Source organism: Blennius ocellaris (assembly GCF_963422515.1).
Source record: "Blennius ocellaris genome assembly, chromosome: 4".
Classification (NCBI taxonomy): Eukaryota; Metazoa; Chordata; class Actinopteri; order Blenniiformes; family Blenniidae; genus Blennius; species Blennius ocellaris.
Window position 1 is genome coordinate 8,912,812 of NC_137653.1, and position 25,582 is coordinate 8,938,393.

The 25,582-nt window shown below is 38.4% G+C and overlaps 1 protein-coding gene across 1 annotated transcript in view; it reads right to left on the reverse strand.

Annotated features, from left to right (window-relative positions):
* Window positions 1-25,582, reverse strand: part of cdh22 (cadherin 22) — a gene marked incomplete at both ends in the record, with an annotated part of 79,054 nt that overhangs the window by 6,404 nt on the left and 47,068 nt on the right. Inside the window, 4 exons of the mRNA XM_080494929.1 lie at window positions 1,422-1,523; window positions 1,842-1,991; window positions 5,640-5,757; window positions 21,309-21,430. Coding sequence (XP_080351055.1) covers window positions 1,422-1,523; window positions 1,842-1,991; window positions 5,640-5,757; window positions 21,309-21,430 — 492 coding nt within the window. The remainder of the gene's footprint in view (window positions 1-1,421; window positions 1,524-1,841; window positions 1,992-5,639; window positions 5,758-21,308; window positions 21,431-25,582) is intronic.

The following is a 25,582-nucleotide window of genomic DNA, read 5'->3' on the forward strand; positions in this document are numbered from 1 at the left end:
TTCCTCCCAATCACTCAATCACAATGGCATGTCTGGAGCCCACAATATTCACTGAAGCCAGAGAAAATCAACTTGGGATCATTTTACTTTTTTCACTGCCTCAAGAAAAAACTGCATAATGTAAAATTTCTTTCACTAAAGCCACCGTGAACATTTTCTTTATCTGCTGTAATTCTATTTCTCCTGCACAAGGTCTGGCTTTCTTTTGATATAAAGACTAAAGAATCGTTTTCAACTCAAAGGCTTTTGAAGGGACGCCATCAAGCCAAGAACACCAAAACCACGATACACTGCAAACACTGTGTTTTTATAGCCTTCGGGGGTTGCCTTAGATTTGTACATAGCATTTTTTTCCCAAGCTTTTAAAACCATGATGAATAAATGATGCTTCGCTTTTGAAGTTCACTGCAGTGTGATGGCATGGTTAATGGAGACCGAGTTTTAACAGCTCTCATTAGAAAAGCTTTTAAAGAAAAAAAAGATCGCAATGTTGGTCACAGTTAAAGCCGCACAGTGTCAAATCATCCATCATTCACTGCCTGCACAATGTAAAACATGCAAAGGCGCAAGCAGGGAGACAAAACACTGTGACAGCATTGTCGTTACTTGCTGTCACCAAGGAGTGGGATGCTGAGATGTACAGTGAGAGGGGAACGAGAAGCGAACTCATAAAATTTTCAAATATGACAATACCAAACATTGGTTTCTGAGAGGGTAAGCGTGTGCATGCATGTGTATGTTTGTGAGTGCACGCGTGTATGTGTCTATGTGGGAAAAGCCCAAGAATGTCTGGAAAGCTTTGCCTATTTAAAGCCTGTGGTTCCTGAGGGATACGAGTGCTGAGGTAGCTCTTTTGCCAGTTTGCTTCATCTAACCCACCTCGATTTCACTTCTATTCATTCCATCTTTGTCTGCTTCATGGATGCAAGTGACTTGATATCATCTATAAAGCCAGTCATCACCTGTGTGCTAGTTTAAACAAATACTTTCTCTTCATAAAATCTGAAGCGCAGAAACAACATTTCCAACAAGAACTTGACAGACGGATGAAAAATTGATCCAGTTTCAAGGTCATTTATCTTCTTTTTTTTCTGCTACCACGTGTGCAATTTAATCACTGAAATATGGACTTCTCAAAGTGGCCAATCCATTAAAAGACAACATGCTTGGTTGCATCGTATTTACGAATAGAAGACACAGAGTAGTGTCTTGGGGTGCAGCCCCAAGTTTACCTCTTCACTGGCACATTCCCCTAGTGATAGTTAATGCTCTTGGTTGGTCCTGCTGGAGTGGCGGACCTTAGTCATGACCCCAGAAAAGTAATACTAATAAACAGTGCTTATCAATCCATCATACATCCATCCATTTATCCCTTGTACAGCCATTCATACATAAATACATGAGTGCATCCAGCTGCTTACCTATGAGGATGAGCATGCAGACCAGTAGTGCTATAAGTGCTCCAGGGCTGAGAGCCGCACTCATTGCATAGGCTGTAGCATTGCAGGATTGGATGGCTCCCTCTGTGTTAGAAAAAAAAAAAAAAAGAGCATTTACTGCACAGATTCATGACAGTGTCTCTATTGAGTCCGTTCAGTCAACATGCAACGTCTCGTCAAGAACAATAAGAAAAACAGAATAAAAATAATGTTTGTAATGCGTACATATTATTTTTACATGTGACCTTAACTCATTTGGCATTTTTGGGGGGGAGCTGATATGATGTGTTTGCTGACCAAAAGAATGGCATGTAGATGACCTTTCAGTACTGCTGCCACTAATACAGGGGGTGACAGTGACGATAATGTCAGTAATGGTGCAGCCCCTACAGTAGCTCTCACCTGTGTCGCAGCCACACACACGGATGGTCAGGGTCCCCGTGGAGCTGAGGGAGGGAGGCCCGCTGTCAACCACGAGAATCGGCAGGAAGTACACATTCTGCTCATGGCGGTTAAAGCGTGACCGCTGGGTACGAATGCCAGCTGTGTTGTCTGGGTGGGCAGTATGAGGAGGTTGGGGGTTGGGGTCAGAGAGACAAGGTAAAGCAGAGAATTACACATGACTGACTTTGTTTCTCTGGAACAATAAATTATGCTCTTATCTGGCATGAAAGAATTTCATGAAAATCCATATAGGATATGCTTATATCATTGTATTCACTTTTTCTTTTTGAGAAAAAAGTGCCTGTGGAAACAGATCTATATTTAAGTCTTTATATTTAATTAATGCGACTCTAGTGCTACAGTTTTCAGGGCAAGACATTTGCCATTTTGATTACAATCAAAATAACTTTAGAAGTGGTAAAGAGCAAGAGAGCGAATATCGTCACTTTTAATATATAACAAGTAGAATAAAAATGTTTTACATTCAAGGACTCCAGACTTAGACTGGCAGGGTTGTCAAGTTTACCTTCAGGTTAAATGATTTCACACAGAGCGAACTCCTTTCAACATTTATTCTTTTTTTTTGTTCTTTTTTTTCCTCTCTAAAGCAAAGAATAGTTCATGAGAAAATGAGTCTGAGAGGCACTGTTGAAAATTAAACTTCACCAGTATATATACAACCGCTCTGCCAGAGACCTAGATAAATGCAAAGCAGAATACAGGACGAGACTTTGACAAATAGAGTGAGAGTGGCTTCCTGGGTACAGTTGCATGGAGGATAGCAAGTAATCCATCTCCCTGAACATATATCACTGTTATCCATGTCACTTGAAAGTCCCCCTGGCACATGTAAAACAATTTTCATATTACTGTTTATGTTACACCCCTGAGTTTGTCCTTTTGACTTTTATACAGCATTGTCTTGTGTGCTTCTTTGCTTCAGGAAAAAAATTATAAAACAAGTTTGTCCAGCTATCTTTATGCCATCACACAGAATCAGGAGCAGTGGTGCCTTCCAGGTTAAAACAGTGAACTTGTAAAAAGAGGGTCGAGATTTGAATCGTAATGATGACAGCGGAAAAACTGTGTCAAGTCAAACATGCAAATCAACTGTGGGGTCTCTGTAACAGAGCATTCGAAACCAAAACCCCCTTTTTTCCCCCTTCTTCTTCTTGTTCTGTATGAATTCCGATTTTATTGATATAAAGTTCAATGACACCGAGAGTTCAAAAATAAAAAAAGCCCAACAAAACTGTTGTTACTTGACTGTCGGAGATAAAAGCAGGTCAAGGATCCCATAAGATGCTCTGCAGGTGTTCAATTTGTATCAGTGTGTTAATAGGGAAAGTCAGAGGGTGAAGGGCTTTTGGGGTCCTGCCAATTGAAAGAAGATAAAAATGTATTTTAGCAATTCTGAGGCATTGCAGTGCTGTTTTGTTTGAGCAATGATCCAACTCCAAAAATGCTATGAAATCAAGCCACTGAAATAGTAGGGTTCGTGGGAGAAGGCCTGGTTCACCACCTAATCTCTGCACATACTTATGTTTTATTTTCCAGAGCAAATATATGTAACTTTTTTTTTTATGCTTTTGTTAAAAAGAAAAAATACAGAATTTGCAAAATTGTTGATTTGTCTTTTTTTTTGGAGGGGGGTGTTTTGAAGGACATTTTGCTGTTGAAATGATGGCAGTTTGTCAAATAGTAGCAAACTTTATTTGGTTCAATGGGGTTTTTTGTTTTACAGACTGCCAGCAACAACTTCAAAGAGTTTAGCAACATGGGGAAAATGCCTTTTCATCATTGTGTGTCAAGGCTTGGAGACAGAACACAATGTGAGGCCATGATGAGGAAAAGAAGAAGTGACAGATTGGAAGTGACAGGTTGACAAATGTGTCCATGAAAACAGACACCAGAGTGAAAAAAAAACGAGGGGTAGGAGGATAAAAAAAAAAATCTAGGTGGTGTTTTCTTTTCTTTTCAACAGAAGATGTGCGGGCATGGCTATATGTATTTTAGAACATTTTGTTTTTCTGTATGTATGTGTGTGTAGTGCTGGAAATAATGGGTGGGAAGTGCGACATAAAATGTAAAATATACATATATTGAGTGTGCTGATTTATCATTTTCCACAATCACCCACATTCACACCTCTGATTTCGTGTGCATCTAAAGACAGACAATTACTTACGTCGAGGTAATGGTGAAAAATGAAGCAGAGAGAAGTAAAATGGAGGAAATCTTTATCATGTTGTGTTGCATGTTTCATAACTGCGTGTGCAGCTTTGTGTGGAAATGAGAAACACAGAGCCAGAGGGATACTTCTGTCATACTTTTGCCCATCCCCTGCTCATCCACGCACACAAGTGTATACAGCGCCTGTATGTACTTTATACAAGGTTTGTTTTATGCATGTGAGCATTCACATGGTGACATTTCCCTGGTTCAGGCTGCTCCCCTGACATTTTCCTGGTGTCAGATCAATCTTGATTTAGCCAGATGTCACATCCACTTAAGGTACACATCTCTAAACAAGGGATCTGCAAAGCATGCTCGCAAAAACACAGACAAGCATGAAAAAAGTCATCTTCCCTAACAATGCAAAGTCGTCACTGGGAAACACAGGGTTGTAAATGATTCCTTACAACTTGTGGGTGTGTATTGATGCTATGCTGAAAGCAATTTTCATGAATGTGAAACAGACTGTACAGCTAAAATTGCTGTTCAAACAGAAATTATAGTCTGGAGTCAAGCAAGTATCTCAAAATATCTTCCATACTCTTATTTCAAAATGAAGGTTTCAAGGATGAGTATACTCTCCTGACGAGTTGCTTATCCATCACATGGCAAACAGAGAAATGGACAAGCACACATGTCCACACATTGACATCTCCAGTCAACTCAAGCAACCAAGCCACAAAATGATAAGCTTGTCTTTGGACTTGTGGAGGAGACCTAGTTACCTGGAGGAAAGCCACACGAGCACAGGGAGATGCACACACTCGCAAAGAAAGGTGAAACAACAGAACCAGAAACACAGCCACTATGAGGCAAGAGTGCATTTCACTATATCACCATGGGGCCTCTGAGGCAATACACTCTGAAAACATGTTTATTTGCAAGCTCAGAAAATCAGACACTCACTGGAAAGTAATACTTTTGAGTAGTTTCACTTTGGCAACAGGTGGTGTTTATCCAAACATTAAAATAAATTAAAAGAAATCTGCCTGATTATGAAGCAAATGCTAAATCAAAGACAAACTACACTAAATTGGCTCACTTTAAAACTGTCTCTGGCAATTTTTAAACTATCCTGGAAGTGAACTTTATCACTTGTCTTATGTTAAGAAAATACAGCCATCTGGTACCTGAATGCAATACCCAAGATTTTTTTTTTTTTTTTTTACTTTGTTGTTGATATTTGAAAAAAGTTTTGGGAGCTGCAGCCTTGAGGTTTACATTTACAAAATGCCCTCAAGCATGTTTTGTTTATACAAACACTCACATATCCAATCACTTTGGTAAAGGTTGAGATCATTCTGAAGTCTTCCACTTTCATAAGTTTCATCATAATGTCAAACATTGGTACATTCATTTGTCAGTTCAGCAGTTGTTTGTACCAACACTCACTTAAAATGCAAACACCCACTCGCAAAAAAATAAGGGAAACTGTTTTTAACATCACATCCTAGATAAATACAGCCACAGATGCTCAGAAATGCCTCTTCAACCACAATTTGAGGATCTCTGGACTCTCACCTTTGACGTTCCACAAGGTGAAGTGTCGATTGCTGGAGGCTTCGGGAGCGAGTGTGAAGAAGAAGCGGTGTCCAGATTGTGGCTCGTCTCTATCCACCACACTTATGGTGTGTATTAACTGAAAAAGTCAGAGTCAAAGCAAAAGGAAGGGAGGGGGAAAGAGGGGGGGGGGGGCAATGACAAAAGGAAACGGGTTATCTAATCAGATGTAATCAATGGGAACAAGGAAATTAATAAAAAAAAAACATTTTGCATTTCAAATGTCTCTTTCATAAGGGAGGGAGCGAGGTGCAGCGAGTGTATTTGGATACTACACACCGAGAAGGTTTCCCATAAAAGAGGAGTTGAAAGGTGCTCCAGTCACAGAGAAATAAAAACTTCTCTTTCGAAAAGGTTGACACAGCAATATGAAGAACGTTAATGTAAGAAATGCAAAATCATCACGAAAAGTCTCACCCAAAAAAGCTTTATTTTGATCAGAAAGGGACAGAGACATTGGGCAAATCGGACTTATTTTTTGCAGTAACATGGGGCAAAGTCAAAATGAAAATGTGCAGTGAAACAGAAAGAAAGTCACACAGGCTGGATGGGATTGTCACCCTCCTCTCTAATGCAATAACAGTGATCCACATTCAAAGATAAAAATCAACTGTGATCCAATTTTGAGAACTCTGTGTGGACACAATAAGGTGAGATAGGATTCACGGTGAGCCGAACAGACATCAAACAGCCCCTGGAGATCCTTTCACCTTAACACAGGGCTCTCAGTGACAATTCATCCTCCTCTCATCCTATTACTCTACAGTCAGCATCAAACCACAAGCTGATAAATGATATTTTCACATCACATCTGTCGCCTCTGTTTCCTCTGCAAGCACACGGCGTACAAGTCCACATTCTTATTATTGTGATTTCCTTCACCTTTGTTTACTTGCACTTGAAAACAAAAGCAGTGGAGCTGAATAAGATTTTTTGGAGGAGGTTTGTTTTCAAGCTGCAGACAATAGTGTGCAGCAGAAATGCCAGATACGTCAAATCCGTTTATAAAAGTTGTTTAAACGTCTGAATCTTCTGCAGATCCTGGACATTAAGGAAGACAGAAAAGTGGCAACATTTACAAAATACAAGACGCCTAATGTATAAAACATATTTTGACTGAAAACTAAGCATCTTCTATATTAATTCATTATGGGTGACATGCAGGGTACAGCCTGGGCAGATCACCAGTCAATCACAGAGAAAGATTGACAATCATACTCACATTTGGAGAGACTAGCTATCCTAAAAAACATGTTTTCGGACTATGAGATGAAATCACAGGAACAACATGCAAACTCCAAATAAGGTTGCCACAAATGGACTCGAACTTCTAGGTTTGTGGCAAGACTGCTAACCACGACATAAAATAACCTATCTGTAGTATCATGTCGCATTTAATCTTAGCCATGTCTTCGCCTGTCCTCATCATGGTTTTAAACTTAAAATTGGAACTCCAGCAAGGTTTTAATTCAGCAATTTAAAATGAAAGAGACTATTCACAGTGATGAACGAGAGCTTGCCTTGCAGTGAGCGTGATCTTATCCAGTGCAATAAAACAGTTTTAGAATTTGACAAAATATTTAATCGAGAGACATTGCCTGAGGGAGTTCAATATATAATTGTTTCCTTTTCATTTTATATAGAAGATTTATTCAGAGTATACTTCTTTTTGTCACATTAACCAACTTTTTTCCAACAACAAAATGTTGAAATCTGAGGCGAATCTTCAAAGATTGTAATCTTTAACAAAGAAAATGCTCATCTTTTCTCTTGTATTTTGGATTTCATATAGCTTATATATATAAAATACGCACATCGATTTAGCACTGAGGAGCAGCTTTGTGGAGGGTGCAGTATGATAAAATGTAATTTTTACCGCAATAATCAAATCAAAAACTCAACTTTTAAAGTGAACATGCAGTTTTGCACAGCAGTGTCGCTCTCGTCATCATCATCCACTGCTGTTGTCTGGTCTATCATATAAGGCAGCAGGCATGCGGCACAGATGGCAAATGTCATTACGCCAAAAAACCCAATAATGTATTTCTATGATTCAAAAACTGCAGATGACTTTTCATGGTGTAATTTTTTTAATATTTTCTTGTGCTCAGCCCATTTTAAAAACTCAGGTATTTATTTTAGTTTATTGCACTCCTGTCAACTCTTGTTTGTATTGGCAGCATTACTCCCACTGTAATCAGCTAGTCTCATTAGTCTGTACTTAAGGGCTTTCAGCCTTGGCAAAAGATCCTTCCTTTTAACAAATCTATATTCTTAATATTCAGTTTAAATAAACAACACTCCTCAGAGAGTTGCCAGAACCACTCATACCGCACTTTGCATTTTTATCACTAAATTATGCAACATGGCTACTCGTTTTAAGTTAAAAATGGTTGGGGAAAATAACAAATAAAGTGCATTTCTTTTTAGTATTCAAGAATATTGATTTTTATCTTGTATCTACACACGTACATGCTCACACACACGAATAGCTCACAGGCACTATTCAAAATCAGCAGAGACACACATGGCAGTCAACCTCCAGAAGTTACTATTTGGTGTGGCATTTCTCAGAATGATTAAAGTAGGCTGTTCAATGGCTGTACCTCCGTTGTCTGATCTCACAAAAGCTGAAAGTACCGGATAAGATCAAGGCAAATATATCAAACCATTACTTGGCTTTTACATCAGCCATCCTGTCTTTCAGGTACTGGATACTTAAAAATGTTAAATACGCCTTGGTTTAGTTGAGTGAAACCTCATTTTGTTCACTTCTTGTCTCTATCTACATGTCTTTTCATTTTCTTTTTATTCATCCCTTTACAGCGAGTTCTGGTTCTTCATATTTATCTTGTCCAAAACATCTTTCTCATTCATGCCCTTTCACAAAGTGTGTATGGAATTCTTCATCTATCTGAAAATTAATTATTCAGACAATCCCATTGTATATGCACTCCGTGTATCATGAAGAAATGAAGGCATCTTATTTTATTGTGTGGCATTTGAGCTGATGACGCGAGTGTATATATATATATATATATATATATATATATATATATATATATATATATAAATAGGAGCAGAAAAAGAAAAAGCTTAATTTCTACCAAATAATGTGATTCTGAATGATGAGTGGTGGCTGTGCATTACTTTGACAAAGATGCTGCAGAAAACATGCTCGCGGACTGCAATTGTACCTTCACAATGAACGGCTCCTTAGCACTGAAGTTACGTCACATTCAGTGAACAGGCTTAGTCATACCCACGGCTCATGGAGGCTGTTTAGGATAATATGGCTTACTTCATAATTACAAAATGCTTCTGAATGATTTCAGGGTAAATCACATGCTTCTTCCTTAGTGAGCTGCACACGAGAATCACAAGAACACAGAAATAAACAACACATTGCATGTATCCTTATAAAGATGAATTATATGGGATGTCAGGATTCACACATTTCAAATTGCTGTAAGTTGTAAAGCATAATAGCTTCAATTTGACACAATCTATAATTCTACGAGCTTATGAATTTAAATATATTACAGAATCTTGTTTTAAACCTACATGTTTTGTCCTTACCTCTGACAATAAGCTATTACCTCTCATTTGCAGCCTGTTCATGATTATATATGTTTATGGCTGGTATTAAACTGCATCTCAAGGATTTCAGGCATACAAGTTTGACTCAATTATATTTGGGAATAAATACGTTTTTCCAGTGTTGGCCGAAAATTTGGTGAAGCCAGTTTGTGACTGGAAGCTCAGGGTTTGAACCCCACTAATCACTGTGTGAAAAAGGATATCCTGCAGACAGGTTGTACTCAAACATTTGGCTCACTATCAGTTATAAGAATTAAATAGTACAACCACTGTCCACAAAAAAGATCCAAGTGATTTCTTATTGCTTGCTTCACTGCATGTCATAGTAAACGTTTTTTTAATGACATTGGCCAGAATCTTATGTAACATTTTCATTGTACTATATGCAACTCCAGCCATGACGGATTGGGGTGTAAAGACTTTCAATTGGTGAATAATCTATAACTCACTCTGTCCCTGGAGACTCCCTAATACAGACCCACAGAGAATACTTACTGCTGCTGCTGTCACATTAGTAAAATAAACATTCATGCATATTAGTATTTTTCTGTTTGATTAAACTGTGATAAGACTTTTGCCGACATATTTAGTGGAAAACCTACAAGCGCATTGTTATAGACTGCAACCTGTGTCACCTGGGAGACACAAACAGGGACACTCAGATCCATGATTCAAGGTGGTTTGACCATCAATGTATCCTGAATGCATGTATACCTCCAGTTTAATGTGGACAAAAAAAAACCAGCTGGTTGTAATTCCATCAGTATTGCATTGCAATGTCAGGCACATGCAAGGTCTATTATACAACTGCATTTCTAAAGGTGTGAAATGCACAGACAGTGTTTCCAGTCAGGATTACTAAGAGTGCTTAGGCATGAGACATATGCGATAACACATGATATAACTATATGCTTGTCTTAAGTCCTGAGTTGAAAGTATTGTATACTATAATAAATCACAACTTCTTCAATTAATTTCTCTTTGAATGATGCCAATAATACTCAAGTTGCCCATTTTAATGTTTTGTGTCAAAACACCCTAATGATAATTTTTATACATGCAGATGAGAACATGTGTTTTGCCTGCATTCTTCAGGAGTTGTGACAATTAATCATCTACATATTTGGTTTAGCTTTGATTGAATTTTGTCTTGGATGCACCCTTTGATGCACCTTGAGCACTTAGTGGTAAAAGCTTTGCAGAAGTAGGATTCAAACCAAGAAACTCCTGTTTTCAAATATGCTTCAGTAACCTTTAGACCACCATAGATTAATTTTAATATTTACATATAGTCTATATGACCGTTCCTTTCATCATCGCAACTTGAATTGTACACGTATACTTTTTCCTCCGATATGGAGATATAAACCCAGAGCCTCCACACGTCAGACTTAACCTGATGAGTCACCGCCATATTTATTATTACATTTTACATTGTATGCATAATACAACAATAACTGTCAGTGCAATAAGCTACATGGTGCAATAAAATCACATCTTATATAAGACATACATTACTTTTCACATCCCAGCCATCTACCCTCCATTCTGGTGTCCCATCCTCTTCATTTTCTCCCGATTGGCTACATTTTCAGAAAAAAAACAAGTTTACAGTTTCACTGTTACGTGGATGACACCAAGTTCTACTTTTCCACCAAACTCACATCCACTCTCCCACCCACCACCCTCCATGACTGTCGACAGGAAATCAAATCCTGGTTCTCCCTAAACCTTCTTAAACTCAGTAGTGATAAAACAGAGGTCTTTTTCATTGTCTTCCTAGTCCACCCTCACAAAATCTCATAGTTTTTCACATCACCACTGACAGCTCCTCTGTTTTTCTCTCCACTCAGGTTAAGAGTCTGAGTGTTATCCTCGACAGCACTCAATCAGTTCCAACCCACTTCAAAAACATCACTCTGTCTACGTGATTCGACCTTCGCGACATCAACTACCTTTGCCCCTCCCTTTCATGTAGCCGCACTGCCACACTGGTCCATGCACAAGTTCCTTACCATCTGGACTACTATAATTCTCTTCTATTTGGTCTTCCTCTGAAATCCATCCATACACTCCGTTTCAAAATGCTGGTACCTGGATCATCATGTTCTGGTGATGATCACCAGAACATCTTCTCTTCATCACTTAACTCCAGTTCTGTGTAAACTTCACTGGCTCCCAATTCAACAACACATTCTATTCAAAATTCACCTGCTGACATTCAAGGCGTTCCATAGCTTCACTCCTCCATACCTCACGGAGCTCCTCCACTCTACTCACCCAGCTGCACCCTCAAATATGCCTCCTCTCTCAGAATGACTGTACCTCAGGTCCGCACGACTACCATGCGGTCCAAGAGCCTTCAGCCACTCGGCCCGCCACCTCTGGAACTCCCTTTTAAACCTGACCTTAAAACTATCTTTTAAGACAAGCATTTTCATTATAAACGATGTTGGTCTACTGTAAATCCCTGAACGTTGCCTCCCGTTGCTATGAATTTAACTTGATCATAACTATTTATTATCTGCTGTGACCTTGGCTGTCCTGAAAGGCAGTGATAAATACAATGTTTTATTATTATTCCATTGCAAATCAGGTTCTTTTTCTTTTTTTATTAATACAAGTAAACATGATCTGAAACAAATCGTGCATTAAGAAACACGGGTTTGTATAAATGGGAAATAGAAGAGGCCAAGCAATCGTAATAGGATAGAAAAAGCTCTTTCGCTCAAAAAAAAAAAAAAAAAACGATTTTCACAGCTGTCAGCTATTTTGAGCAGGATCCAGCATACTTAACACACGTGTGTGTGTGTGTGTGTGTGTGAGTGTAGTCTCACAATCAAACAGACACAATGCCATACAGCAGAAGCCGTGACACATCCAGTCATCCACGGTGATCTATAAAAAAATACAGTTGAGCGTGTTGGATGCCAAAACAGGAGTAATCTTTTCTTGCCATCATTCCTTGAGGCCCTGTCATATTTATTTCAGTCTGAATGTCAAGACAATAACGAGCAATGAGAAGACACTATATGCAACAGCCTTATTATCAGCAGAGGAGTGGAACTACTCTTTTCTTTGAAGAAAGTGAACAGAAGTGAAGACACAGTAAGTGAGCCATGATCTGCTTTCTGTGACTGTGCCCTCAGCGGGGGGACTCTCAGGCAGCTCTCGGGGTGAGTGCAGACTGAGAGCTGAGGGGGAGAGAGAGAGAGAAGTGAGAGAGAGCAGTGAGAGAGGAGGAGAGCGAGTGTGTGGGAGTTTATCGAGCAGCTAGCGAAGCTCCCTCAAGCACAATCACCTAATTAGATTTCTATCTAGCAGTCCCCTTTCCTGACCCCCTTAAATCTCTTGCATCTCTGGAAAGCTAGGAGGGGAGACTTTCCCAAAAGTACAGCCTATCTCCACTAGAGGTGTCTGAAAGGTGAAGGTTGTGAGAGGGAGGCGGCTTTCTCGTTCGCAGCAGAAATCAACCATTTCACTCAGGCGCCAGGGAGGTAATGGATAAAATAAAAAAAATAAAACGTGAAACTACTTAAAATGTGCAGTGAGAAGTTCATCTCTGAAGCCTGGAATGCACTGCGAGCGTCAGAGGTGTGTTTTCAAATGCATCCATTACTTTGAGTGGTGAAAAGCATCCTCATGACATCCAGTGGAGAATTACAATATCTCAGTGTATTGCCTTTAACTGTATTCAAGGTAAGAGGGGCAAATACGACTGTTTTTTTGTGATTTTTTTTAAGGGACACAGAGTTAAAAGCAAAGCTGAAATGGGAAATGCTACTTCGAAAGAAAGTTTTCATCCGATAGTCATCTAAACTTTTGAATGGCTTCCCCATTCATATAAGGTCATCTGTCATGCGGCATATACATACACTGCAAGTCAATCCATCCACCTTTCATGCAGATTTCATCCTATTTGGTTTAGATTGAGCCAGTATGTGCTGGATTATGTAACTACTGCAAAAGGTTTTTCTTTGAATGCCAGATTAAAAAAAAATAAATAAAAAAATACACAAAAAGATTCTGAGTGGTTTTAAAATTGACAGATAATAAATAATACACAGGCTAAAATCCTTTCCCCCACAATAAAGAACCACTAAAACCACAAAGAGACTGCATGAAGTGACATGTGTCAGTAGTTGTCCTTCAGCGTTTGTGCTTTAAACACTGACATCAGCAGGTTTAATCTATAAATTGGAAATGCCGCAATTTCTCTCTCTCTTTTTTTTTTTATGACTGTCTCGTCTGTGGGTTTTTATCCGATTCAACATTAACATTTTGTGAGACAAAAGGAAGAAGCATTTGGTGAGTAGGACAGATGACTCACTCAGTCTCCTCATGAAATACTGTCTGGCAGAAGTGTTGGTCCGTCTGGGTCTTTTCTCTTGTCTGTGTTGGTCTGTTGTTTCTTTGCACTACCTCTTTATGACTTTGTGTGTTCGTATCCTTTCATTGTTTGCATGAGGTGAGTAATCATGCACTCACGTGTGCGTGTGATCCGAGAGTGCGTTTCAGGAAGGCTTAACATTTAGCTTTTTCAAACTGACTCTCCTGAGGGTTGGAGGTTGACGGTGCTGTGGCCAAACTGAGGTGATCTGTCGCTGTGACCTACTCAGCCAGCTGTGAGACGGCGTGGCAGAGCTGACAGGCCTCCGTTACCCCGGGCCATGCTTAGTATTTGGCTTTCCACCCAGCCTTTTTTCTGCATACATGGCACTATATGATATCTGTCCCTCTACATTCAGTCACATAAATATCATGAGGTGGGCGAGAAATGGGCTGAGAGGCAAAGATTGTGTTCATGTGTCACTCAGCGAGTTTCTGCAGATTGGGAAAATGGGCAAATTGAGACATGGATTCAAAATAGTGGGAATGAAGATGGGACTTCAATCTTATTTGCTACAACCGCAATAACTAAGCTAATATTCCTTTTATATTTGTCAGACTTAAATTGTACCCTAAATGCTTTCAGGGATGTTTCATTTTAAAAGCAACAGCCTTTTAAATACTAAACTTTTCCACGGCTGGCTTCACTTATGCAAATATAACTGCAATCATATAATTTTGCATTGGTTTTGATTGACTCAAGCCTTTCAAGTAACCATTGGATTATTAATTCTGTCAAGACTGTAACTGCAACATGAGGAACACATTCTGTGTGTCTTAGTTTCAGGGCTAATCAGTTCTTGTTTAATTCCTTCAATAACTTTAAAATAAGAATTTCTTTAAAATGAAATATCCTAGTGAGTGAGGGTGCACGTTCAAAATATTTGCTTTAAGGGCAACAATAGACTCGTTTCTCATGTTTTAGATTTTTCTACCTTGCAGGATGAAGATTAAAGTTACAAAAGCATCAAGTTCCTCGAAGAGTTTCTTCTCTCACCTATTCACTGCAACTGAGATAAGAAATCACTTTCAGTCAAACATATGAAACACTTGAGTGGGCCTGGTGATACTTTACAGAATGAAAGCCACCACTATCGTGTGACAATCACTGACTGAGTTATAGATTGCAAAAGAAGAAAATACACTCGGACTTATAAATAATAAAATAAAAGAAATGTACCAGTGTTTTCTTTCTACACTTATTGTGGTGTTTATTGACGGTGAATTATTCTGAATTAATCTTCCTAGTTAAAGTAGAAGCTAAATGTTTTCTGAACAGCAGTGCCTCTCTGAAAAGTCTTACACTGATATACATAAGTGTCTTTTATATTTGAAAAGGAAGCATGCAGGCGTATTTCTTGTGCAGCTGAACCTACAACTAATACTTTAGCAATGGATTAAGCATGCATTTCCTTCTTGGCATGGTTGTGCACATGTGTGCTACATGATAGAAGTGTGAATCCAATCTGCGTTTGCCATGTGTCTTTTGCTCTTTGGCTTTCTATTTCCCCTCACATACTGGCTTATGGGAACTCACTTATTATGAATCTTTTTTTAATCTTCAAATATCGACCTGTACAAATACCAAAGAGGTCTCTGTAAATAAAAGGTAAGAAGCTATTTAACAATTTGTGTCATGGCCCTGGCTTGAACTGTGTCCCCAAGCAAAAGCTGCTTAGTCCGTGTCACCCATTTTTTATTTACTTCTCAGCCTACCCTTCCCTCCACTTGCATTCTCCCTCTAAACACAAACAAAATAGGTTGTGTTGCCAATTCCTAAATGAGATCAAACCCAACCGCAGTTAAAAGGCTTAGGTAAATCTGATTTTCTCCATGGTTCCACCAAATGCTAGACCTGAGCCAGCGAGCTGACACTCCATGAACCAGACGGGGCGATAACACGGCACAGGAAACAACAGCACGCTCCTCATTAGCTCAGTAAATCAGGGGTTGATCTGACACATTAGGCATGTGGAAGTGAAGGCGGTGTGTGCAGCGTGTGTGTGGGAGTGCCTACGCACGCCTTCATTTGAAAGTAATGTGTGCGTGCAGGGGTGGGCAAGTACTAGGGTATCATGCAATATATATAAAGACAATGTATACAAATGGATAGGAAGACGTTACACCCCTGATGATTTTGGTAATAATATATAGCATTTACCAATTCTAAGGACAGGTTATCAGTCATGTGATTTTGATAATAGCCCAAGCATAATTGTAAAGTGGAACTTGAAGTTTTTAATCTTAAGCAAACAACTACCAGTTGGACAATAACAGGTACGATTTTGGCTCTAATTAATTCTGTCTGTATGGCAGACCTTTCAGTAAGTGAAAAAGGCCAGATGTCGAACAAAGCAACAATGACCTCGTCTAACTTCAGCCCTCTATTTCATAGAGGCCAGATGAAGTGAGCAAAGAGCACATTATCTCAGTCCAGAGGCAGATGCATCAGGCAAAGGACGCCAGCACAGCAGTGTTTGACATCTCCGTATTCCAGGTGAAAGAAAAATGGACTTAATTATGCCCATTTCCGAGAGCCGTTGGCCTGTCCAAGTTTCCAAATTGATTAACAACATTCTGGAGAGCTGGAACAAAATTGAGGCTCATTTTACACGCAAACATCTGTCGGCTGATGCTTGTACCTCTGAGCTCCTATTTTGGCAACGTATTTTACTGAATAAGTAAGTGGATGCTAGAAAGCAGGAGACGTCAAACTGCTTTAACATAACAAGCAACAACCCTTCTGCTTCACCAAAACCATTCACATTTGATTTGTATGTATTAATATAACAGGGTCTGAGAGCTTCACAGAAAGGCCTCCAACTGGGGAAATCTGTTGTATAGATAACTGTCAATGAATTTCCTGAGTTCACGTTGTATTATTTTGCTGCTCTCCAGTCAGAGGCCTGGAAATTGGTTGAATTCTGTCCGTCAGTAACAGTTCTCTCCTCCTTGACCAAGAACAGTATTCCCTTCTGTGACTTCTCGGTTTGAGAAAGCAACTGCAGACATTATGCAATAAGCCAAAACTAATTGGCGTACACAACAAGGTTGATTCTCTAAGATATCAAGCTGTATTAATGGAGCATGAGCAAATTACTGCCTCTCACTTAGTATGGCCTAATACAATGTGTATGCCACAACTTCTATATGTAGACCATCCAATGTCTCCAAATGGTTTTACTTTATTTCCTATTTTGTCCCAGTGACAATAACAAACACTAATGCATTATTTAGTATGTGAAAACAACTGGCAGTTCCAGATATACATCCAAATAAGTTCACTTGTGCTCTTGATGGCCATCATATAACATAATTTGCCGCTTCTTTATTTCAAAAGACCTTTTGTCAGATGAGACAGGGTGTCATTATTGGTTATCATAAGTCCTATTTTATGTATCTTTTCAATGTATGTTTGAAGACAGTTCAGTTTTCTTCCGTTTGCGTTGACGTTTGCTCTAAATTTCTTTTTAAATGTACACTTAATTTCACATTAAGGCTGTAAATAAATTATATGACTGCACCGACCAGTTTAATGTGGTCTACTTAAATCACTGTGCATAATTAATTGACTTGTATAAAGTTTCTGTTGCATAAATTAATGAAAATTTAAAGTGTGATAATAGTAAGTTTATGTACAACCTTAAGAAAGCTTTTGACTACATGAATCCTGCATCAGAAGGTTTATGATTATGCTCTTACAACCTCATATGAGCATACAGCTTTTCTTCCTGAAAAAAAGTACGTTGGATGTGATTTATTATAGGTTGGGGATGTATAAACATAATATTGCTTGCACATATAGGTGAAAGCTGATTTACCAGTTTGGCGTATAAAATAGCAATATCGAATTTATGCTCATCAAGTCTCATCAAGTCTTTTAAAAATGAGCATGGTGATTTACTTGATTTGAAAACTTAATTGCATTTTATTTTTTTTGCCATCTGAAAACTCTATAGTCCACATATGATTGTGTGCGTCACGTATCAAACCCCAAACCACACTCATACATGAGAGATAAAGTTAAAGAGTTTATTTAAAGTGAAGTCTGGGGCAAAAGGTATCCTGAGGGGGTGATCCGAAAGGGTAAGTCCAAGGCACAAGCAAAGACCAAAACATCAAACTCCATATTTGTATGCTCGTGGAGGCTCACACATGCCATTCAATCACTTGATGGTGAGCGCAAACAAACACAGAAGCAATACAACACATCGTCCAAACCATATGAAACCCTGTGTTAATATACTTGTGTTTGCAGGTGATGTTCTTAAATTATCCGTAAAGTGCATACATGCAATCTTTTTTTGTCAGAGTGCAATTAAGAACGCTTCATGCAGGATCTTAGTGAATCAGGCACAAACACTGTATTGCTGAGACTGTGGAGTGAGAAAAACCTGAATAAATTTAGTCCTGAATGAAAATCCGAAAGGGTTTATGACATCAATTATTCTGTTCCATATCCCCTGACCCATAGTGCACAATCGTGTTTCAATTCAAGAGAATGGCATGAATTGTGTGAAGACAAAAAAAAGGTTATGGTGTTTGCTTCCATATCAACACATGCCCAATTTGTTTCAATCTAACAGTTAAAAAAAAAAAAAAAAAAAAAAAAAAAACTTTCAAGAGAGCTAAAACTTCCAGACTTTGTAGCATTACAGTTGTTTTCCTTTGTAATTTTGAAATTCCTTTTGAATTTGAAAAAATTCCGCAAAATTGAGCTTTCAACACAAAACAAACCTTGAGACTCCAGAAAATATGAAAAAAACAAAAACAAGGAGACAATTGCTCCTGCCCTTGCTTCCCGCGGTTCACCTTGAGGCTGTCAGATAACCTTTGACCTGAGGTAAAAACATTTTTTTATTCAATCTCGACATCCACCTCAGAAAGCCTTACCCACAACAACATATACACAAAGTCATGACAAGAAAGGACACCATAGTTTTTTTTTTAATGAATAAAAATAAAGAAATACTGTAAGATTCTCATGTAATCTGTTTTCTACTTATAGATAGACAGTCCAAGTTAAAGATGATTATACTTTCCATAGCGATATAGTGATAACAACAGTGATAAAACGTCATATTATCGTGATGTACTTTTGGTTTGTAATTACAGTGTGAAATACTTTACTGCCTTTCTCTCTAATGAGAACATTAAAAACCTTTTTTCTTTTACAAAGCTGGGAGCTAGCAATGATCTTTTTTGCTGGAAGACTAATCATCTCTGTGTGATTAGGAGCTGAAGGTTAATGTGGGCTCTCGCAGATGGGAGCGGGAGTGAGGTGGGAGTGAGGGAGATCAGACCAGACATCGCTCGAGAAACACGCAGACTGGCAGCATTGCAGAGGCACATGGGGGCTATAAGTGGTTAAGTGTCTGTGGATCAAGGGGAGGAGAGGCCTGAGCCTCATTACACATGTAAATGCAGCTTCCAGCATGGAGGCCCCACTTTAAAGCCTTGCTGTTTTAATTATTCCTTTGCTCTGCACATGATAATTGGGTCTAACTCAGCCCAGGGCCTGTTGGCTCTGTAAGGTGAATAAAATACCCTAATGACTTTGTCCATTTTTAATAGTGATCAGTGGAAAGACTTGGCTTCCCATTGGATTGGAAATAACAACAGCAGAGCCTTTTGTCTCGATTTTTCACACAGGCTGCAACTGTTTGATTAGTACCGGTTAATAGTGCACATAAAAATCATTCTTGGATTTAATTGTGTCTACAGTTTGTTCTTTTGTTACTTTTTCTGTTCCCCAAGGGTCCACCTGTTTGCGTTTTAGATAATGAATGATAGACCAACATTTTATTTAGGTGCTTCCTACTAAATAAAATATACACAAAGAAACATCCTTAAAATGTGTTCTAATATCATTCTGCATTTGTAATGAGGTCACTTATTTTATGGCAACTTTAAAGAAGAGAGCTACTTTCTTATTGAATTGTAGGGAGCTAAATACGAGACAAATGAATGCAATGATAATTTGTCAATGATTCACACAATTAATTTAAAAAAAGGAACAAATTATTAATAATCCTACTGATTTAAAATGTATAAATACCGTCAGGTATTCAAATATGACCATATTTCTATTTGTATTAATTAAAACACAAAGCTTAATATGGTCCAACGCAAGATAACAAATGGAAAGCTGACACTAGAAATACATGCGATTGGTTAAATTTAAAAGAAGTAGTGCCATCTTCCTCTGTTAATTCATGATAGTCAAGTTCGTATGAACTCCTTGTCAAATATATAAAAAAGTTATTTTGTTCATGCAGGATGATATACGACACGTGTTATGTTACTGTGTGTTGGTGATGCTGAGTCAGGTACTCTGTTTTGATTGTTTCACATAATTGAAGCGTTTTAAGTTTAGCTTTCAATACCACATTTTCTTCCCATGTACTTTGAGCTCTTGTAAATGCGACGTGCTCTTGTGATGTGCAATCATATATTGGCTGGTGTCCTTGCATGAACCGTTGTCACACTCGTATCACCCAGAGAACATGATGTCAATGTCTAAATCAAGAACAATGCAGATAGAAGAAAAAAAAGAAGGAAAAAAAAAAGGATGCACTTCCAACATCATCCACTGTAAATAATCACCATACAAGATATGTGTGAAACAGCAAACGCTACTAATTTAAAATCTGGCCAGAAACAATTTCTATGTTTGTGTTGAATATTATTCATAACCATTTGCATATTTTCAAAACAGGTACATATTTAAAACTGGATACTTTGTATTTTGATGTTACTTCAATGTGGCAATTCAACAAAATGAAGCAATGCAATAACCTTGGTTGTTGTTTTTTTTTTTTTTTTTTCCAAAGGTGGGCTCTTTGAATTAAATGAATGTGTATCTACCTATGATACAACACTACTGGGAATAAAATTACAGAAATAATTACTCATGCTTGAAGACACCTCAGTTACCTTCCCACCAATAATTAGCTCAGAGATATTTACACAAATAAACTTGTTGCCCCGAGTGTAGGTGGAGTGCTGTTTTTATGACAAAGACGTTTTCTTGAAGAGACCAATGCGAATTGTTTCTCAGTATAATAATACCAAATCGTATTTTCTTTTGTAATAACATAAACTAGTATTTTGATTTTTCTTGAGATGTAATTTCTCTGCTGCCAACAGAGTCCGTAAGGACACACATACTAAATAGGAGCAACGATGTGCAAAGTGCCAGAATCCAAAAAAAGAGGGTTTTTTTTCTGGTTTATCTGAGATCTCATGTGAAACAAATGAAGGCAGTGTGATTGACCTGTTTTTATAGTGAAATTATTTACATTAAAAAAATCAAAGTTGCCTTTGCTGTGTCACACGCAGCACCAAGAAGCAAAACGCTTCAACGAGCGTTCATGCATTTCTCTCATTGATCTGATCATCCATCAGTACTTTAGTATTTTCCACGTTTCAAATCTCAAGTTGTTTTTATAATTATCTCAAATGGAATTGAGCATCTCTCTACACAAACGTGATCATATTTAAATCTTTAACCTCTTGCTCTGCAAGCAGCAATCTTGATTATGTACTAGTCCTTTTCATTTTGACTTTGCAAATAGGAAAATTATATTCTTTGCATGCACAAACACATTGAATTCAATGTAGTATAACTAAAGAACTTACCTGGCCTGGTTTGGCGTCTTCACAAATGGAGGCTTCATACGGCGTTGCGAGTTCAGGAGGATTGTCGTTCACATCCAGTATACGAATACTCACTGCTGAGTGTGAAGCCATTGTGTAGTTATCTAGAGAAACAAAATGCATATGTGTGTTGCAATACATTTGTGTTCAGTTCTTAATTAAAAAAAAAAGGTATTGGCTGTATCACAATGAAACTAGTAATAATTTGTCATAGAAATGCCACAGATTAACACTGAAATTTTACAGCCCATTCAAATATTTCTCCTTGTTTCAAGCATTTCTCCCACAATTCAGTCATCAAACAACAGAGATCTGATTCTATTCTACCCAGTAAAAAGTCTATAAAGGCTTCATGATGGCTAAAATCTCTCTTGCACTTTATACACATTACTGCAAAGCAAAGCATATTTTTACATTAAAGCCTATTATCTTCAGACTAGTGTGTAAGTATGAGGGATTATGTGTTGGTCTGCAGGTTCTTGCCAGAAGGCCAGTGAACACACAGCAGTACTTCAGCTCGATGCACTCGTGTGGACATGCAGCTGCTGCGAAAATGTTGATGACGTGCCGACTTTTCTCTATAACAGGCTGCCATAGACAAGGTGTGAGACTCTATAGAGACTCTTGCAGTGCTTCTTGTCGTCTGCGATCAGTTTGAGTGAGAGAAGACGCCAACGTATGCGATTTCCCATCGGGGGAGCAGGTACTCAGTTTGGCATTGTGGCTGAGTACTGAAGGGTTTTAATCTAATGCTTCTTCAAATTGCACCCATTACCTCAATAATGCTTCCTGGCACCAGTGAGTAACATAAAAAGGGTACCGAAGATTTCATTTTTTTGTCTCTTGGTCCTCACTATCTGATAATGACATGACTGTATACAGCTGTTTAATAGTCTGAGTGCAAGTGGCACACCTCTCTAAATGATAATGACGAATAAATGCTTTTGACAAACCTGTAAGTGCGGTGCTGTAACTTTTACTCCCGTGTTCTTTCGATCTCGATAATACAGGAAGAATAACACCACAATGCACTCTCAAGACATTTTTTCTTAATGGGCCTGAATGTAAACGTGGGAGTGGAGACGATTATATAATTAGTACAATCAAAACCCAATTCGTATTAGCCTGACTTCTCCTTGAATCTTAATTCCCACTCTTAATCATATGATAATGTCTGGTGGAGTTTCCATTGTACCCATAAAACACTATGTACAGTACAGAAGGGAGCCCAAGGCAACTGGCGTTCCGTTCGTGTGAGAGTGTGTGCGTGCGCGTGCGCGTAGATGATAGTCAGAAGAAAGGAACTAGTAAGAGAAAAAGATAAAATAATCTGGGTGTTAAATGAGAGATCTGGTTACTTAAAATGCTGGTCTGGATATCCTGGTTAATTACACCACACAGTTTATGAATAAATCAGCATACACAGCTGTCACCATCCAGTTAACACATTTGAGTGGCACCCTACAGAAAAAAGTACCAACATGCTGCTACTGACAATTACCCAGTGGCAGAAAAATAAACATAAATCCTTGCAGTTAAAAGTCTTCCACTGACTGAGTTTAGAGTCGTGTAATTACACAAATATGGCACACAGTTAAGTGCAATTAAATAAACTCACTTTTAAGAATTAATGATGCAGTACAGTATCATGTTAAAACTAAATTGGCAATCTTAAGTGAGCATTTGTACATTTGTACTGACGTGCAGACGCTAATAGAATAGGAAAATGAAAAAAAATAACTGAGATTTAGCTGTAAATTCAGTTTAGATTCACTTAAAGCAATCAAAATCTATATTATTTACTGAGAGATAAGGCAGTGTATATTAATCAATATTCATATAAATCTAAGGTTTCTTCTTGACAGACATCAGTAGGCATCCATTGATCAATTGAAGTTAAATGCCATTTCAAACATTATACTGTGTCCGTGAATAATAGGTATATCATTTGCACATTCATGTCATGAGCAATGTAGTCAGAAACTACAGTGTTGACATTGTTGTTCCATGAAAATGCAAAATGCTATTGTAAATGTTATTTTGCATCTAAAAAGGGATTTTGTCAGCGGGGGTGTCCAGCATGCAGTCTTAAGACCTGATGAAAACCTCTTGCAAGGGGACTTTATCCCCCAGGATAGCTTTGAAAAGTGCTAAAAGGTTCTTGTAGCCCAGACATCAGCGATGCAGCAATGAAACTTTACCTTGTTGTGAACATTTTCAAGGGTGAAACTTTTGATAAATCATTAATAATAAGCAGAGATGTAGTGGTGAGCACTCTCAGTTCACGACAAACAAATCCCCTGTTTTAGTTCAGGCTTGTGAGACTGTGTGGAGTTAGAATGTTCTCCCTGTGCCCATACTGACCTTATCGAAGTAGGCTGGTTTTTTTTTTTTTCATAGTCCCAAAAAACATGTTGGAGTTTCAAAGGTCACTTAATTGCCCAAACGAGTGTTTCTCTGTTTGCCCTGGGACTCCACAGGGTCCCCACAGGGATAAGTTGGATAAAGCTGCATTCAAGATGGATGGATAGCATTGGCAGGTTAATATGTTTTTTTATTTTTTTATTTTAGATCCAGAACGTAATTTGAAACTGCTTTGCTATTAACTTTAAGAAATTTGAGATGAAAAGGAAAACTCCTCCTAAATGAATACATTTTTGACCTTCTGTCAATATAAACTTGAACAATTTTAATGTAAGAGTTTTGGTATATAAAAGCGCATCTTATTTTCTTGACTGAGGTCAGAAAAGGATTGCTATTCGATAAACACACTATTTGTATACTGCTTTTGCGACTCTTCATAAGTATGTTATGACATTAAACTGTCACTCGCTCAGAAAATGGCATTCACAATTTGTTGGAAAATTTGAAACAACAAAAAAATAGAGAAATATATAATTTCACAGATTTTTAAAGGGATTGAGTGGCCTTGGTTACAAATGACATTTGACCTTGTTGGCTGATAGATCCTTTATGTGTGCCGTTTGCATGCACATTGTGGGTTATTTTTTTTCTGCAAGTATTTTTATTCCCTGCCACAACACAAAGACAAGCTTGTTAGGATCATTTGAAACTCTAAATGGCCTTTCTAAAGTGACTTTCTGTGATGGCCTGGAAAGCTTTTCCAGGGTCCATCCTGCCCCTTCATGCCATTAGACTACATTGCAGCACCGGCAAACCTGGCCAAAGAGGGTGAAAAGATTAATAGAAAGAGCAGCTGTTTCGAATTATTAGGAGTTTCTACAAAGTGTATGCTTTATTTTCATTATCAGTATTTTCCTTTTTAATTTTTTTCACTAAGGACCTGTGCAGGATTTATAATGCCTTTCACTAAATGTCAGCTGGGATGGGATCCAGCCCCTTGTGACTACACTCTGCATAAAGTGGGTATAGAAGATGGATGGATGGATGGAGGAATGGATGAGAGTTATTAAAGCTTTAAGACTGACCTGTCGATGGGGGTGCTTTTGCTTAAATTAAAAACACCTGCACAACAGTCAGAGGTACCTCATCTTCACAATTGATTTTGATAATGCCAGGGATCAACCAAAACTTCAGGCATCAGTAACTACAATGGGAAATAAGGATGTACTCAGAGGCACAATGTTTGTCATGAATCAATTGAGAGATGAGGGATGTGTCCACAGCTGATGCACCGATGGGCCACGGACCAAGCAGAAGAAAAAGAACAAAGACAGCAAAGCAAATTGATGATCATCGCACTACAGCAGAATATTTCTCGAAACTCCCCCTCCCCTCTATCTCACACACAGTTTTGTCTGACAGTGGCACAGCAGCTAATGAGAATGCTGCTCTCAACTAATAGCATAATCCTCACATCAATGCAGGGCTTTAATTGACTGCCTTTTGCCGGAGCAGCAAGAACATAAATGCACAGAGAGCTCCACTACAGCTAGATATCTCGTCTCTTCTTCCACTTCTAATTTTGTCTTCACATTATATCGCTGTACCCGCTGTGCCAGAATGAAAACCAGAAATCATCAGATGTTACACATTTTACATTTCAATTGCCGTTATTCAAAACAGATAAAACAATGTGAGATTCAACTCCCCCCTCCCTTACCCACCTCAAACTCTCTCCATGGGAAAAAAAAAAAAAAAGAGGAGTTATTCTTTGCGACAGGTTCATTCATGTGGACGAAGTGGCGCTGTTCTAAATCTGCCTTCAGATACCGAAGAAGAATAAAAGGATTTCAACAGATTATTGGCATGCTCTGCATCTGTGCAGCACACAC